Raw genomic sequence first — 19,078 nt, 5'->3', positions numbered from 1 at the left:
TGAAATTAATAAAAATAAAACAATAAAATCACGACGTTTCGGAGGCAACACAAGTCTCCGTCATCAGGTGGGACAGTCACAGCCAGATTAGCTCACTTGATGCAGCTAATCGTGCTGTGACGGTCCCACCTGATGACGGAGACTTGTGTTGCCTCCGAAACGTCGTGATTTTATTGTTTTGTTTTTATTAATTTCAATTTCATTTTTTACCTACGTGACTTTACCGAAAGAACTAAGAGTATGAATCCTTGCAGTCACGAAAGCTTCAAATCTAGAACCAATTTAAATTGACTAATTATCATGTATTTTCCCCTCTAAAAATCACTGGTGACCAGGATGAGAGACCGCCAACACTCGAGAACCAAGTTGAACGTCAGCTCGCCGGCTGGATTCAAACTCAGAATCTCAACGCTGCGGGATCATTGCTCTGAAATGGGAAGCAGCCCTGTGCACCAGCGAGCCAGCTATATATTTCACGATTTAATTATATTGTAATATATTTAATATTAAAATTACATTTTGCATGAAAAAACTAATCGGAGGCATACAGCCAATTTAAAGGAATGCGCCGTACTTGTAGGCTTGATAGTCCACATGCAATCGTTTGTACGCGTAACAAGCTGCACTTAATGCCACGCAGGAGATATATCTACATTTATTAAATTGGAGCTACTTTCGCGATATTACGCAATGAGTTACGGGTTAAGCAAAAACAAAAACAATACCCCCACACCCATGTCACGCCCAATCTTCTCCTCCGTTAACATAAATACTATAACCATTCATTAATTAAGTGATTACAGGGTATTGTTACGCTCACGAGAAATGCATTGATTTGTGTGTGTAAGAATTATTGTTACAATTGACTGAAATGTTTAAGAAAAACTAATGTGGCAATCTTGACTTAAAGCTTTCGTGACTGCAGGAATTATTTGGGTCTTTCAGTAAAGTCACCCGATGACGATTGCTTGTGTTGCGATCGAAGCATCGTGATATTTTTATTATTATTTTCTATTTACGTGGCTTTACCGAAAACCCAAATAATATATATGACAATGTTATACATGAATGAGAGAGAACGGACAAGAAACAATGCACGAGGCAATAAAAAGGAGACAATATTTTGTAATCGAGTTGAAACTGTGAATTTTTACAAAGAATCAAATTGCGTGCATAGGGAGTGAATACCTACGTGCCTAATTATCGCGTTCACAAATCCTCAAATTGATTCTCGGCAGCATATTTAAGATTTTCTCTTTAAACTCTAAACCATCGATTCCCAACCTTTGGTGGTTCGCGGACCCCTAGTGGTCCGCGAGGCTTCTATAATGGGGGGGGGGGGGGGGGTGTCCGTGGAAAATTAAAATAAAAACATCCTCACCAAGGAAATGTCGTTTCAAACGACTCGTGGCATGTGGTGGTCCACGAAAAGTTTGGTGGTTGGAAAGGTTGAAGGAGGTCAGTCATCTATATCCGTAATTATTTTCATTTATTTATCTGACATTTCCACGGCCAGTGCAAGGGCCTCCACTTGAGGGAGCTCGAGGGTGCCCCTCGAGAAGCTATTTGGCCTACTCTTCCACACTAACTGTACGTCTTTCAAAAGGTAAGATTACCCACTTTCCACCGCACACGACCTGTGGATCTCCTGTCGTGTACGAACCTATTTATACTGCTGGGCGAACAGAGATGGGAGCATTTAAGAAACTTGCAATTTAAAATACCCTTTAGCAATGTAAAATGCCATTTACCGACTGGTTTTGGCAGCGATATTCCGTTAAGTTAGTTTCTTTTAAATTCAAAGGAGCTTAACGTTCTATCACTCTCTACAGGGGTGCATTAAATGGGATTTACTGTATCTCCAAATAACATTTCTGAATTCCGCACGGGTGCCGTTATTTTGGGGCAGCTCTCAAAATCCCAGGACACACGTCAAAAGAAACATTGGGACAAGCCAGACGCCGTATCGCTGCGACCAACCTCTACGCATTTCATGTGCACTGCGATAGCTGTTTGTTGAGCATTAATTGTTAGCAATGAAAAATACATAAAGTAAATAGCGATACACTGAATAAATAGCACATTTTAATTACTAGACCTCAATGCATCTCAAATGAGCTGATGGACTACAAAGCATAGCTTTTTTTTAATTTTGTGTAGGGATGAACGGTCAAACTATTGTTTTACCGTAATATCGCGTAAAAATGTATTGAGTTTATTAAAGTTATTACTTTTTGCATTGACGAGTGCCACCAATTTTCTAGTTCCAGAGGTAAATGGCACTGGGCAATTACATCTGCCAGCCCAGCAGCATTGGTTTACCAAGCATGACTCTCTGCTGATGAGACCCTGAAGGTCAAAACCGGTCCAAGTTTTTGTGTTCAAACGAGTGGTGCTGGCTAATCTTGGTCTGGAAATCTCAAGGGCTGATGGATGTAAAAATATACATTCTATTTTTAAGTTGGTGGACCAAAACATGTATTTGTTTCAAAATACATTTTAAATCATCCAGTTTATGTTGAGTACCACACCAAATCGTAAATCTTGGCGCAGTTTTAAGGTTGTTCATTTTCATGTTAACCCTAAACTGAGCAGGACAAAGCAAACTACAAAACGGTTGAAAATTAAACAGGTGTTCATTTCAACATGACCTGCTGAATCCCTCACCAAAATTCTGCCACAAAGCACTAATTATAACAATAGGTTTGACCCTTTCTGGCAATAAAACAGTTGTGTTAAGATGTTAAAACACTAAACAGAATCCTCTTTCAAGGAATCCTGTCTGCATTAATCACACGTACTTGTGGTGAAAATGCAAACAAAAAACTTCCTCTGATAATACATGCATTGTCTTTAAAACTGATTGGTCCACACCAGAGACAGCTTTCTTTTGAGCCTAGCCTCAAAGTGTAAGACCAAAAATGCCAAAAGGTGAACAGCACAATGAGGACATTTATAGCTCGGGGCGAGCAGTTACAATATGCGACCTTTATTGCCAGAATCAAAATGTAACAATAAGTTTTTACCCTTTCTGTCACTAAAAACAGGTGTTAAGATGTTAAAACACCCAACATAATCCTTTGAAAAAGAAGAAATGGGTAAAACCTATTTTAAATATTTTGATACTGGCAAGAACGGTCCCATATTAAAGTACGAATTATTCATCCACCACACTGGAGATGTGCAGTGCATGGTAGATCGGTGGTGATGCGGTGAAGACGTCAGCGATGTACGTTGACGCCCCCCCACCCCCATCGCGCTACTTACGCCGGAGAATATTTCTCTGTTCCAGCTCCTCGGCCGTGGGTCTTTGGCTCAGCCGCCTACACAAGACGCGCGGACACAAGTCACTCATGTCATTTCATCAATACACGTTATTATATGGGGGGGGGGGGGGAACACAACAGTCAAATTGTGGATTTGACAAGCCACCTCCTTTCGAGATAGCTGTTGTCCAAATCTTAAGGGAAGGTCCACTTCCTCAGTGACCTAATCTGACTTTAAACCCCAGCATCGCTTGTGTTGACACGCGTAAGAGACACACGAGAAGTTGATTTTACATCTGCAGAAGGAGCTGCCCTAACCCGTATTTCAGCTGTTCACATCCTGCATGCTGCTATAAAATAAACTCAATACAGTATATTGCATACGTAGGCTGAACTATTATACAGACATTATAACGTTTTGTTTTAACCAAACAAGTAGGAACACACAAATCCCATTTAAACTGTCCTCATGGCGTTTGGTGATCTCCTGCATTCGGAGCAGTGCAAAAGCACAATTCACGAAAATGCAACACATTGTTTAAATGACCCTGCCATTCATTATTTTTTTAACATAAAATAAATCACATTTCTAGCAATGGCCCTTCTCCATTGTGCATAGATTCTACACAGCATCTATACGCTATAAAGAAGGGCCGTTGCCTGTTAGCAATCATTTTCCTTTTACGATGGTGTTATTGACGTTATGTGTTGAATTTTTTTTTTTTTATTTATAACTTGGACACTTCACAGACAAAAATATTCTACATTTAAATTCCTCTGTGCGCACAGGTGGGCGGCGGGGCAGGGAGTGTCACCTCACATCACCTCCGGTGTTCACACACGGCTTGAGCGTCGATGTTGCCTATGTAGATGCTTACACGTACACTTTTCTGAAATATAATATTTTACGCAAACTAACAAGCTACCTGTACACAGGAAGTCGGGAAGAGATACAATGGGAGGATCTTCCAAAGTGGAGCAATTTGAATGAAGAAGGAAGGAGATGTACTGTTCTTGCAACATGGTAGCTGAACGCAGCACGGGCGAGTGTAACACAGTAAATCTGGTAGAATGAGCCCTTGACACTGGAGGAGCTAACCAAGGCGTGAAGTACATGGGAACAATGACTGTGGGAGTTGTGATAAATTAGCTGGCCGGTGGTGGCTGTGCATGGCTGCAACCCAGCAACTGTAGAGGCAGCGAAGTTTGGTGGATACCACAAAGGTTGTTGAGCTCCTTCCCCACGGGTGTCCGAGGAGGTGCTAAACCGTAGCTTACCAGAAGCTAGTCCAGCAAAGTGTGGACTAATATCACCGGTTCCATTTGTATGGGATAGAGTGTAACCCCCTCACACACGTGGGTTTCGCCCGGGTGCTCGGGATTTCTCCGACATGCAAACACTCATTAATTATCCCATAACATCTGCATGTATAAACGACCGCAGGGATTTGGTAATTATTGCTGCCTTTCCTTGACTACCCTTTCCCACTTGTCCGGCTCCCCACGACTCCGTGTCGTTCTCTCTCTTTGAGAGCGAGCGAGTACTGTGCACGTTACAAGTTGACATTCCGATGTGACGAGGGAAGAGACTGAATGAGGGGGCGAGAGTGACTGGAGGAACCCTCCACAGGCAGCAGCAGCAGCAAGTCAGGTCACCTTGGTCTCCCTGGCACGAATGCCGACACCACACCACCTGCTGCCGCACGTTAAGGCCCCCCGTTGACATTGAGGAAGTCCAAACCACGCTCAGATACCAACTACCACCGCAGACTTCAGGGCGCTGGAATTCAGGCCAAACGGCTGGGCCCAAAGCGCTGGTGGAGTGCTCGCTTGACCACCTTAACGACAAGGCTTTTTTTGTATAGGGAGCTTGATTAAATGGCTCATTAACTCCAATCGCCTGACAGCACGTCAGCCAAACCGAATATCCTGCTGTAGTCTAGCCAAGGGACCCCCCCCTCTCCCCAGGTGCAGCTGTCCCTGTTTAGCATAAGCTGTATATAGCACCCGCCTGCAAAAGGTCATTAGTGTGCCAGTTGGGGAAAAAAATGTTTCGTATTTTTTTTCCCAATCAGGTAATAGCAAGTAATGTATCAAATTGGGAAAAATTTGGACCATGACCCCGACCTATTAGTTTTTTGTTTGTTAATAACGACACGAGATCTTTAACGTCCACTGTGGAGAAAATGGCAGCTGTTGGGATTGAACCGCAAATCCAAGGGCCAAGCGCGCTCACACTTGGCCATGTCACCATCTTCATCATGTGGCACCGCTATAAACAAAGATCCCCCATATAGACTTTTTTCGGGCAACTGCAATTAGCAAATATTGATGAAGGTCAACATGGTACAAGAGGGCATGGGTGCCAGCTCCACACGTGGTCGCCTCTATCGCCCTATTGATCATGTATGCCCACCGCACCAGTTACTCATTTAAGGCTGAATCGACCTAGGGGAGGTCCAGGACCGGTTCGCATATTTGTCACCAACGTTGGTCTTGTGCGGGAATCGAACGCGCGTTGCCGGGATCATAACGCGGAGCGCTAACCACCGCGCTACTTCTCCGCACACACACGCGCACACGCCTACCTGATGAGTTTTGTGCCGATCTGTTGGCGCATCTCAAGGCGCTGCTCGTCTGTCTGCCGAGGCAGGATGTTCTTTTCCTGCAGCTCCTCCTTGGAGGGCCGGTTGCTCAGCTTGATCGCCAGCGAGTCCTTCCGCATAACCTTAGCAGCCAGGGAACCTTGCTCAACGCAGGAGATGGGGGGCGGGCGACACGTTGGAGGGACAAACGTTTGCTTTACAGCTGAATCTTCAGTGCATCACATGATGAAGGTAGATATAGGGCAATGATTGAAGGCATGCCGGGATCAAATGGTGAAATGAAGAAGCGAGCAAGAGCAGCCTGAAGTGCTTCTGGAAAATGTAAATTTTATCAGTGGGCCTTTCAATATTACGATTCTTTTTGAAAATGTAATTTGACAAGGAAAATTAACACACCAATGTGCTTGAATAAGAAATGTATCAAACCAGTGCATGCCGCCAGCTATGATATATGGATCAAAACATGGGACACTGACGTATGAAATTAAAGAAAATCTGAAAAATGCCCGTGCAAAGGACGCAGAGGAATGTGTTCGGAATTACCCCGACAGAAAGAGGAGGACTCGAATCCAGAGCAAAAGCAAACGAGAGACATTGAGACTGCTACGTGAATTCAGGCAGTCCACATCGCTCCAAGGGAAAACGCTCGACGGACGAGATTTGGTGATCGATATGAGAGAGTGACAAGAGAGGATTGGCCACTGCGGGGATGGAACGGCGGTGGGATTAAACCAATGTGGCGTCGCACCGCTGTTGAGGAGTGGTGATAACACGGAGAGGCCTCCATGCTAGCGGTGAGTGGTGGACATTTCGATTTAAAGCTTTCGTGACTGCAGGGATTCATCTTCTTGGTTCTTTCGGTAAAGTCACGTAGAAGGGAAGTAATAAAATAATAAAAATAAAACATAATAAAATAATTCTCACGACGTTTCGGCCACAATGCAAGCAGCCGTCCTCAGGTGAAGACCAGGTCTGTCGGGGAGACAGCGTCTCTCTCTATGATTGGGAACAATGAAACACCCTTTTTAAAACGAGAGACAGACCTGGTCTTCACCTGAGGATGGCTGCTTGCGTTGTGGCTGAAACGTCGTGAGAAATATTTTATTATGTTTTATTTTTATTATTTTATTACTTCCCTTCTAAGTGACTTTACCGAAAGAACCAAGAAGATGAGTGGTGGACAGTTCGTGGCTAAATGGTGAAGACGATGATCGCGAGAGATATTTAAAGCACGTGGCATTGTGAAACTATGACAAAGCCGACTAAAACCCATCAGAGGTAGTGGATATTTATTGCAGCAGCCTTATTCGGGATCGTCGCTAAAAGGGTCAATATTAGAAAGGTAGGTGAAGAGCATGAGGAATTCCCTTGCATCAAACAGAAAAGGAAAACCAATCTGCTGGTGTGGCCTCACTACGTCTCCACATGTTAATGATTCAAGGCTATCTCTCTCTCTCTCTATGGTTGGGAACAATGAAACACCCTTTTTAAAACGAGAGACTTTTGATCACATCGGGCTTTTTAAGTGGTTGTAAATTAAGGTAGCCGAGCTATCTGTCTTAACGGCAACAGCTTCAGAGGCACGTGACAATGTATCAATTCATCTATTCAATTATTTTTTTAGGGTACCGATATATGCGCTCAATCATGCACGTGAAAATTGATGATTTTAAATTTGCATAACTTGCACGCAATGGGCTCACGTGAACCCTGCAGCCACTGAAGGCACTGCATTCACTACGATGGCAAATACATTGACCCTTGATTAGAATCGCGAATCTAGACACGTGACAATTGATCAAACCTTGAAATTCCCATTGGCTTTTGTAGCTCGCTAAAAATAAGAATAAGCCTTTCCACTGTCGTGATGAACATGTTCGTTGACAAAGTGTTTATTATTTGAGCCAACAATGACTCTGAGTGGATGAAAATCATCGAGCATAATTAAGACCACGACTACTCTCCACTAAAGACCAATGCATGGTCTCTGACTACGACCAGACGAAACTTACTTGTCTGAACGAAGATGCAGACAAACATAATTTAATCATGTTGACAGAGTCTGCAGTGATAATTGGTTCTTTACCCTTCTATCTGGTAAAGAACCAATTATCATATTTTTACTGGCAAATGAGGTCCCCATAGTGTAGAGTCTGCAGTGTACCGGAATATATTACTGAATGCTGAATACATTAAATCCACAGAGAAACACCCATATGTATGTATGTTGATTTTGCTTTTGCACTATACGCAGCCAACCATGCTATTCGGAGCTCTGCTGGTTGTTGTCGACGAGACTAAGACGATAACTAAAGTAAGTAATTCTGACACGAGTGAACGCTGCTGCCCTGTCGGGGTCTCAACTCACTCTTGACGCGGAGCCGCGTGCCGCCCGGCCCGTCGCCCTCTTCACTGTCCGAGTCCGACTCGGAGTAGGCGTTCTCCTTGTCGCTGTCCTCATCGCAGCCCCCAGCCGCGTCGTCGTCATCGTCGTCGTCATCGCCGTCGCGTCCTCCTCCGGCCGCCGCCGCTGCAGCCGCTGCCATCGCCGCTGCCGCAGCCACCGCCGCGCCACGATGGGCCCTGACGCGGAGCTGCACCGTGGGGACCTCGCTCACCTCCACCCTCGGGACCGCGGCTGGCGCCGACTCCGAGCTGTGGAAGCTGAGATGGGGCGGCCGGTGGGGGACAGGGGACATGGAAACGTAGTGCAGGGTTCGATAAATTATGTAACAGCTGTCAATCATAAACGTCAATTGGCAGCAGGCTCAGTGTCAATAAACAACAGTTGTCAATCCATTGCAAAGTAAAACAGGTGTCGATCAGCGGTAGCAAAACTAAATGTAAATGCACAAAATGTGCTACCGATTTCCTATAAGGGCTCTAATAAATGCCAATGGAAAACATGAGTCAGGGTCAATGCACAATCGGCATCAATCAGTGCCAATTAACAGCAGGTATCAAGACAACCACTGTTTTTATTGGTTTTATTTAATTAAGTGACAGCCAACCAATATTCAATCTATTTTTCATATGGTAGAGCTGGTAAGATGTAGCTGCATTGAAAGAGTCGCATTACAATAATGCTCTTATTTATCCCCCCAAAAAGCTCAGTCTTCAGTCGTGTTCAGGGCAGTCTTACATTGGGGTGTATGGTTCATTCTGAATAGTGGAGGCTTGCTGTCAGAACAATGGGGGAGACCCAAATGTTGTGGTCTGTCTGATAGATGCACCACCTGGTGCTCCCCACTATGCAAACTCCACGTGCTTTAGCCACCCCAATATCTGATGATTGTTGTGGGCCATTTGCACACATACGCACCACTCCAGGCGGTGAGCGGCCATTGCCAGTGTCCGATTGAGCTCCTCGATGACGCTGCTCGGCGTCTTCAGGGGATGCCCCACGGAATGCTGGGAGGGCACAAACCCCACCGGTGCATGCTGGGAGTGGAGGGAGGACAGGTGCGGTGAAGGCGATGACATCGCCGGCCCGTGGTGCCCCGTGGAATTCTGGAAGGGTGCGCTGGAAGATGTGGTGGTCGCGGCCTGCGGTGTCGATTGTGCCGCCCCATGGCTGTGCGGCGATGCTGCCGTTGAGCTGGTGGAGGCCAGGGAGGCAGGGGCAGAAATCTGGTGCGCCAGGCCGTGCCGGGCCGCGCTGTGGCGAGCTGACAGCGTCGACTCCACGGCAGCAGCCGCCGCGCTGATGGCAGAAACCTTCTTGGGGGGCACCGTCGGAGAAGAACGACCGCCCTGGCCGACCGAGTCCCCTGTAGATGAACGGAGGGACAAAGGCACGCGGCACCTTCAGCACAACCACCGCCCATACTCATAACAGCGCTGCGTTTACAGTGACCGTGCTAGCGGCAATATCCATTGAAAGGCAAAAAGCATTTCGGCAGTTTCCTGCTCACTCCCCTCCTTACAGAAGGGCCTTAGACTAGGGCGAGCTCTAGAGAGCCCTACAGACAACAAGATCGCTATCAACGCCGCCGCTTCAACATACATACAAAGCTGCCAGGTTCTCGTGACATCGAGCGCAATCGTGTGATCTAAATGATGCCACACATCGGTGATAATGCCGGTCGCGGTTGCAACGCCGAAAAGAATCCGTGCCCCTCCTGCGCGCCTACCAGTAATGTGAGCGCACTGGGCGAGCGAGCGGTTTCGGCGGCAGGGCCGGCGGTTGTTTTGATGACGACGGCGGCGGCGTCTCGCTCCCCGCCGACTCGCGGATGCCCTGCGCCACTGGGGGCCCCTTCTTGGGCGGCATAGACGGCGGCGTGCGAGGCGGCACGGTGGTGGAGCTCGCTGGGGCTGGCGACGGCCCGGGCTCTGCTGGGGAAGGAGTGCGCAAACATCGACGGCTCTCTCGTTAGATTTTATCTGCAGATGTGTGCGTTCGTTCGGAATGTGTCCGGAGGTAGCAACGAAAGGGATGGGATGCGACAGTCGAAGGCTATCAGGTTGTTTCCCTGGTGCAATGATTTTAGAGCTGTTGTGCTTCACAAATACAACGCAGGAAATTACACTTTCTCATGTAGACCGTTCTACAAAAAGTTGTTAATTTACACCTACGGGATGGTGGTCTGAGTCAAGCCCTGGACAGGATATGAAGTACGGCCTTTAGATAGGTAGCAAGGATTTACAGAGAATAGTAATTATTATGGTGAAAATATAAAAAGTAAAAACAATTGTATTTGATTTAATCATGATGCATACAATCAAAATCCGTTATCTGTCATCCTGTCATCCACAAATATGTAATCAAATACCTTGAGGATTTGCAGGTGATAAAATGCATGTAATATGACAGGTGGTGCAGCGGTTAGCACACTCAGGTTTAATCGCTTAGCAACACGAGTTTTGATTGCTGTCCAAGAATAGCATCAGTGGCAAGGGATAACTAAGCTGATCCTGAGTACGCCTTCACCAACCCTCACTGACTAGCATGGAGAAACATTGTCAAATACTCAAGCCACGTGGTATGGAGAGACTTTCATCCAGAAGTGGAGCGAAACAAACGACTGTGCATGTGCTATATCGCAGGAAATGTTTTTATACTTGTGAATCCAGGTGCATCACCGCTGCTCTGCAGCATTCATTTTAAATGTAAACATAAGCGGTGGTTGGTGCTCTAATACGATTAAATCGGACAGCTGACAAAATCACGGATCAGCTATCGTCCACATACGATATGTGCATGCACTCAATTGGGCTGAATCACGGAATAATCAAGACTTCATCACTGCATCGACTCATCAATCGCAGAACAATCGAGACTTAATCACGGCGTCGATTCACTGTCCAGCGATCAGTGGATCGAGCAATCCCATTGGTTAGCGCTGCGTCATGTGAACCCGCCTGCCTACTTTTTTTTGCGATTGACGAATATCTGCACGCTCGGTGGTTTTGTCGCAGTCCTCGCTCTTACCGGTCTCCTCAGGGAGCGCCGGCTGTGGCTCGGGGCAACCATCAGGCTCCGTGGCCGACCCAGTCGCCGTCTCAGTCTCCTCCAGCTCGGCGACGCCCGACAGCAGCGGCTGCTCGCCCACCGTGTGGCCGTTCTCCGCCGTGTGGCCGCCCTCGTCGCCCTCCTTAGGCCCGACCTCTCCATCTGCGCAAGCGCCGTGCCGTCGAGTGTTGCCAACCATCACCCACGATAACTCCGCAGCCTCGGCGTCACGAGCGGCCGCGAGAGAGCCGCGCGGCGACTTTGACGAGCAATGTGTTTGGTTTATAATGCAAATATATAATCTAATTTTATATTTATTTAGAGCGCCTTCACACAAGGCTGCTTGGACAAGGTTAAAGAAATAGTGACAGAATATAATTATTTAGATGGCAGGGGGGGGCGTGCATGGATTGATGAATGAATGACCACAATAGATGGTACTTAGGGGATCACGAAAGGGTAAGTGGGGAACGGGAAGGAGTGGAGGGGCGAGGGGTGGGAAGAGGAAGAGAATGGGCAATAGAGAAGAGGTGAGGCTTTATGAGAGGACGTTCTTCATTGCACCATGTGAGCCTTCATTGGATGGGTTTCAACGAACGCCAATTATGCGCAGTCCGGGTCATTCCACAAAGTGGCAGAGCCAGAAAGTGAAATACGGCACCTAACGCCATGCACATCGTAAAACTGGCGTACAATTGATAAAAAGAATGTTGGTTGGTAGATAGGTAGGCGCATCCAAGGTTGGCATGCATGCAGGATAACAAGCAACCAAGTTTGATAGCCAAGTGTTTAGGGTAGATAGGTAAACAAGTACACAAAAGCAAAAGTTATGGTTATGCGATGATCGAATTGTTGTCCCCTGTGTAAGCTCACTCTGCAGCGAGAGTGTTATCCACCACTCCTGACCTTTCTCTGGAGCCTCCTTCAGCAGGCCGCGCTGGATGAGCTGCTCTCTGCTCTGTCGCTCCGAGAACTTTCTCTCCAGCGCTGCAAACGTCAAGCAATGTGTCATGTGAGTGGGAGAGAGGAATAGCGCACAGGTTCAATGCTTGAGATAATGAAGAACATTATTTGGGTGTCATGGACGTAATTTCTATTTTTTGTCGTTTTGGAGGCTTTTTTGAGCTTTGATTTTTTTCTTCCAAAAATCATTCCAATATTTCTGATGCTCGAGTGTGTTCACATGAAGGTCTCTTCCTTCTTATATCACATTTATGGAGGAAAGAAATTGGCCAAAACCTTACCAAGGAAAGCTTTACTTGGGCAAGCACTTGATGAAAATGTGTGCGGTGTAAGAAACCACAGTGACCGGATACATCCTCCAAGTACGTGTGAAAAAAAACAATCTCCACACGTTCAAGCTCAAAACCATAACCGTGGAGTGGCTTGATGTGACAAAGTAACAGAAGATGTAAGTGTGCAACCAGCTTTTGCTTTTAAAAATGGCGATGGGACTGGAGCTATGAGACCTGTTGGCAAAGGTGTAACCCTGAAATTCCTTGCTCACACCTTTGCTTTCACTCGAAGGGGAAGCTCTAGAGGATATTTTACACAACTCTCTAACAATGGCCACATGTCTTGGAAGAGGTGGGAGCACCTACACTTTACCCAACCACACGCGACTTAACAACCGACTTGACTGCGGGGCACTCATTTATATTGCTGGGTGCGCCCCATTTTCTCGAATGCCGCGCCAGGAGATGCAACCCGCGACCCATATGTGCAACGATGCATCCATTCCCTGGATGAAAACCCTTCTCACAATCACGAGACATGCATCTGAGCGCGTGTCTGAATCGATTGTATTCACCTGATATTATTCTATGTGGGTGGAGTTGTGGTTCACAACCCAGTGATTATTGAATTCCTCGCCACCGCTAGCACCAGTGGCGAGTGATATTTGAACCAGTCCGAGGCACCCTCGCTTCACCAATCTGCACTGATGAGCGTGTTGAAATATGGTCAAGCAACCTCCGTCACTTTAGCATGTAGTCGGCTTTCGCAACCAATATTATCCATAACAGGTTTTTTTTGGGTTAGATCACATAAATATAAATGTGTCGTTGAACCCGCCACCACCCGACACAGCCAATTAGTAAGGTTTGTCACATAAACAGAACATGCCAATTAGTTACTAGTCCATTAAGCAATCACAATAATTGATCAAATTGCCAGGGCGAAGGTTCACCACTACTTGTCAAGAAGCTAGTCTAATGTCCTCTACATGCCCGGAAAGGAGAACCCAGATGTAACGAGTCTGATGAGAGTTGGAGTGTCAAAGATACCTGTCAACCCCTTATCACTGCCCTACATTATTGAAGACCAATTCAGACCTTATTGGTCACCCCGTGCCCCTTATAAATATCAACGTTCATCCTACAAAGTCCCTTCACAAGGGAGAAACACAAACAAATAGACAAAAAATGTTTGCTTGCATTGAAACGGCTGTACGCCGTACGGACCTGACAACGCAAGTTCCCTGTACAAGAATACGGGTAAACCATATGGGTTTACAGGTATTATATTTACACACCTAAAATGCTAAGTCATTACAACTTATCATCGATTATATTATCCGGCGCACGATTATCCGGCTTCCAGCATTATAATCCGGTGGTCCCGAGTTGATCTGGCGAATCTGGCGAAACCGGAAAAACCGCGACAAAGGCTGTACCAAGTTTGGTGAAAGTCAAACACAAATGTTGTTGAAACAAGAGCATAGTAGTAAAGTACTACATCACTCCATGCAGAGTCTTCCAGATTGGAGTAGTATGTACGATACCATAAATACAGTAACTTTTTACATGATATTTTTGTCTATTTGTATGTTTGTTTATGCCAATTTCATTGAGTAAACAAATGCGGCACCCCCCTACCCTCCCCCCCGACAGCTACGGGATAATCGATGTTCTATCGTATTTTCAAACATTAATACCACATAATAATCGACACTCTACAGTGATGCTATGAAATTGTGTAACAAACAACATAGTTTAATCACGTGCTTCTGGCTCAATGCACCGACATGGCCACTGTGAGGTCCTCCCCCCTGACCACCTCCAATGAGTTTCTTTAGTCCAACACCACCTGTGATGTGGCCTTCAATGCACGGCTAATTTGGCAAGACATTACAAACGAAGCACGAAAGCTACGAACATACGCTCCCAAAATTCGAAAGCCTTGATCTGTTTTGGTGATGCATACATTATGCTACCTTATGAAAGGCATTCATAAATATTCATGGTGATTTCTGGCCAATATGTTTGATAGATGCTTCAATAAATGCGCCGTAAAACTGCATTTTGGCTATGATTTATGACAAGTGTTTATTTTTCCACTCAAGAGGCAGCAGCATTTGTTTTCAAATTATTCTTTAAGATCTTTAGCCAAATCTTAGTTCCAATTGTGATAAATCTCTTGCTCCTATTAATAAGAAAAGTTATATTTTATTTCATACTAAAGACACCGGGCATCAGAGTTACGCTTAAATAAAGGGAATAGGTGGAGCAGTGATTCATGCATTGGACAGTGAACCTGGTTATCCGAGTTCGATTCCTGGCCATGGCTAACATCGGAGTCAAATTAAATCTGAACCAGTCCTGACTACCCCCTGAGATCATCACCATGCACTGACCTGCATGATGGGGTATGGTCAAACAACTCATATAACTTACATGGCATGGATAGGCCTCTATCCACCACTACATTACCAGAGGACTATAAATGACTTCGCATTTAAATTGAGAAGGCACATTCATATATAGAGATAAATATATAATACAGATGAACATTAACTTACTGATCTGATTAAGGAGTATAAACCATCAGGCGAACTCCGGTCATCCTCGCAGTGGCTTTTGGCTAGCCATCAAACAAAGATGGTCACCGCATCGCACGCTTTCTGATGCGCTTCTGCGGCCGTCTGGAATACTCTTCCTCTCGATATTCGGAAGCGACTGAAGCTATGCACTTTTAAATCTAGATTGAAAACTCCTCTCTTTAGAACTGCATTTTGCGTTTTGTTAGGTTGCCCCCCCCCCCCGCACCTCTGATTAGCACGGTTGTCTATGCACGGCACGAAAGAAGTTCAACATACATACATAGCCCAGCTAGAGAGTGACTCAACCCATTTTAAAATCAGGAACGGTAAAATGAGCACCACCCAGCGAGGCTGCATCAATTGAGTTGAAGTCAACGGTGGATGCGTTGACACACGTGTGATCCGTTAACATATCCACCGTTGTGTCTTCACATCGGAGCTCCCTTTGGGTGCCAAACACAGACGGCCCTGAAACCAAGTCTCCTGAAACCAAGTGAAGTCACTGAGTGACCCATGTGTTCCCTTAGATTATGTTTGGTGGAAGGCTGCGTGTGATCACTGCCAGTTGGCTTAAGTGGCGTGAAGGCAGTGGCGTAAGCTATCGAGTGTGCAGGCGGCGCAACTGCACCTGGGCCCACGGGGCCAGATTGGGGCAGAGGTTCTGGGCTACGAAGCAGGGAGGGGGAGGGAAACTGGGCAGGGGACCCCATTTCATCCATTTCACCAGGGCCCACGCCAGCTACGCTACGCCAACGAGCAAAGGGTTTAAAACACGTGCATTAGGATAGGGCATGGTCCTGAGTCTGGTTTTTATGGAGTGAATGAACGGTGAGGAGTACAGATGGTAGACATTTAGGAGCAGCAGAAGAAAAATAATGATTCACACTGTGAGGAGATTAAAGCCCAAGGAAATATGGGCCACATTGTCATGGTCAGTGGCTTAAAATTGTCATTCTTGGAGACCAATCTTTGGGTCATTATCTTATTGAAACAGGGTGAGAGCCCACTGAGATTAAAGGGTCTCGTTTTAAAATCAGATGCGCGTCACGAACACAACACGGTACACGTGTCAAGTCCGATTAAAAAAACAGCTCGAGGCAGGATAGTCTAAAATGTACACAAACTTATAATTCGGAGAACGCCTTCAGGGATAATTCAGCGGTGTATAAAGAAAAAGGTTTCAAAGTACAGATTAGCTTCCAGGTACGGTGGAGGAATAATTCAGAGGTGTACAGAGAAAAATACTTTAAAGTACAGCTTAGATTTCAGGTATATTCAATACTGTACTGTCACATGTATGGGGAACCGTCATAGTAGAAGGATATTTCCAAATTTAGTTTTTTTTTTACTTAATATTGGCATATCGTATATTGCGTGGATTTAAACATGGAATTAATGACCCACCTACGCTCTCCCCCTCCTCCACTTCTAACTCCCCCTTCGTCCCCCACACACATACTGTAGTACATACACAGTACACACACACAGTGCACATGCAATACACACACACGCTACACACACACTGCACATGCAGTACACACACACATACACACAGTACATACACAGTACACACACGTACAATGTTGTCCCACGTCCGACCACATATGAGTGAATTCAAACCACAGAGAGCGAATTTTGGTTTGAAATAGGTTAGCCGCATATACGTGAAATCGCACAAACCGAACCCGCGTAAACCTGTGTGAATATTCTTTGGGTCTTTCGGTAAAATCACGTAGATAGGTTCAAAGAAAATAACAAAAAACTACGACGTTTTGATCGCAACACTTGCAGTCGTCATCAGGAAAAGGGGGTTAGCTTCTAAAGGCAAACTGTTGACAAAGGTTTAAAATGGGCGTAGCCCAAATGTGAGCAGCATGGACGGGGCAGCTAATGTTAATCGAAGTGGTGGATAGCGACCGCCACGGTGGTGGGTTTTCCACCAATAAAAAGGCTGCCAGGTAAAAATTTGCATGTTAATGTAAGATTGGTGAGCGGCCTCCACGACGAGCGCGCTGAGGTGGCTATGTTAACGTGAGAGATTAGAATGTTAACGTGAGAGATTAGAATGTTAATGGAGGATTGCTGAGCCGCAACCACTAGGTCGGCGCACGAAGGTGGCTGTGTTAGCGTGAGAAATTTAACCTGTGAATGTAAAATCGGAGAGCCGAAAATAACAACTAACATTGGAAGGTGGTAGGATGGGAACATCACAGCCAGTTATGACTTAAAACTGATTGATGACGTCCTTCCAATGATTGCTTAGTTTGTACACATCTTCTGGGTTGAATTTTGGGCTCACACAAAATGTATTTCTCTAAGACGAAGGGACTTTGAAAACCCACTGGCTATCAACAAAGATTCGTTCATGAAGCCATCCATATATACAGACACAATTAATTCACACATTTTAAGCAATTTACATTTTGTATGGACGCCTTATTATTTATATATATATATATTTGTGTAGGTAAAATACGCTGCGGTCCCTAAACTCTGGAATCGCCTCGCCTAAGAAGCAGGTACCACGTGTCTCAGGTGCGCCTGCTCTGTGTGAACGAGTTACGGAAGTAATCAATTAATTCAAGTAAGCATTGATGTGGGAGCAGGCGCCGTATCATTGATGTACTTCTCGACCGTGAGTTGAACGAAGTTGTTAGTAAAACCGTTGATTAAAAAAAACTATTTTTAAGGAGTTTAATTGTTATTTTCTTTGAACCTATCTTTGTGACTTTACCGAAAGACCCAAAGAATATTAATTCCTGCAGTCAGAAAAGCTTTAAGTCAGGATTTAAACCTGTGCGAATTACGTATAATGGTAATACCACCTAATGTGTCAAAATTCTCGTTGTTGAGATGTAAGAAAAAAATTCCAATTCTTCGATTTGAAATTACGTGTTAAAATAGAATGATAAAAGTGGAATTAGCAGTGGCAATCTCTCCGTAAGCATTTTTTGGAAGTTATAAAATGTGAGATAAACAGAATTGTATTTAATTTTTAATGCGTAAAAAGAGTGCACTGTGATTTGCTGGACTTCCCATTTTCTCTCTCCCAAAGCTCTTATAACCTTAAATTTTGACCTTGCTCGATTTATCTAACATGTTAATTCTTACTCTTAGGTTTTTTCGGTAAAGTCACGTAAGTAAAAAATAAAAAATAAAAATAAATAATAAAAATAAAAGAATTAATAATAGAAATAAAATAATAAATCGCGACGTTTCGGAGATAACACAAGTCTCCGTCATCAGGTGAGACCGTCACAGCTAAATTTACTGCATTAAGTGTATTTTTTTTTACCTACGTGACTTTACCGAAAAAACCTAAGAGTATGAATCCTTGCAGTCACGAAAGCTTCAAATCTAGAATGTTAATTCTTATCCATTACAACGATGACAAATGCTGTTTGTTGCTGTCCACTCGACGTTTTGGGCCTTTGGTTCTGTGTTCAGCAACTGTGCAAAAATAATCTGCAACAGATGAGGAAATAAGTGAAAGGGGGCCTTGTTGTGCACATATCATCATCATCATCGCTTGGCATTTAGATGGCACGGTAGGCTGCAGTGACAAAGCGTGGCACGCTGGGCTGCCCCACGACAAGCCAGCGGCATGCGTGTTGCGGAGTGTCAGACGTGGTGGGTGCAAGGCAGGGGCAAGCGAGTGAGTGCCGCTATTTGGCTGCACAGAGGGGCCATTGACGGCTCACCAGCGCCGTGAGCGAGAACGGGAAAGCTCAGCTTCAAGCGACGGAGAGAAATTCCACACGACCATGTCGGGACACGAGGGGGCATACTGGGTCACAGCGACACAGCCGCTGCGAGCACGCCCGCATCAGGGTTGCTGTTAATCCTGGTTTTCCCAGGACGTCCTCCCTTTGAGGCTGCTGTCCTGGGAATATGTTAGTCTTCCCAGTATTTAAAAAGTCCCAGTTCTCGT

General features: G+C 45.4%; 1 protein-coding gene across 1 annotated transcript in view; it reads right to left on the bottom strand.

The window, feature by feature from the left end:
• LOC133349238 (phosphatase and actin regulator 1-like) overlaps positions 1 to 19,078 on the bottom strand; it is a 96,138-nt gene that overhangs the window by 13,105 nt on the left and 63,955 nt on the right. Inside the window, 8 exon segments of the mRNA XM_061562563.1 lie at positions 3,268 to 3,323; positions 5,855 to 6,011; positions 8,241 to 8,536; positions 9,195 to 9,642; positions 10,006 to 10,021; positions 10,023 to 10,210; positions 11,307 to 11,489; positions 12,234 to 12,314. Of these exon segments, the coding sequence (XP_061418547.1) occupies positions 3,268 to 3,323; positions 5,855 to 6,011; positions 8,241 to 8,536; positions 9,195 to 9,642; positions 10,006 to 10,021; positions 10,023 to 10,210; positions 11,307 to 11,489; positions 12,234 to 12,314 (1,425 nt within the window).

This window comes from Lethenteron reissneri, chromosome 29 (assembly GCF_015708825.2).
Source record: "Lethenteron reissneri isolate LAM-NWPU_2019-01 chromosome 29, ASM1570882v1, whole genome shotgun sequence".
NCBI lineage: Eukaryota > Metazoa > Chordata > Hyperoartia > Petromyzontiformes > Petromyzontidae > Lethenteron > Lethenteron reissneri.
This window is presented reverse-complemented; position numbering and strand designations above follow the sequence as displayed.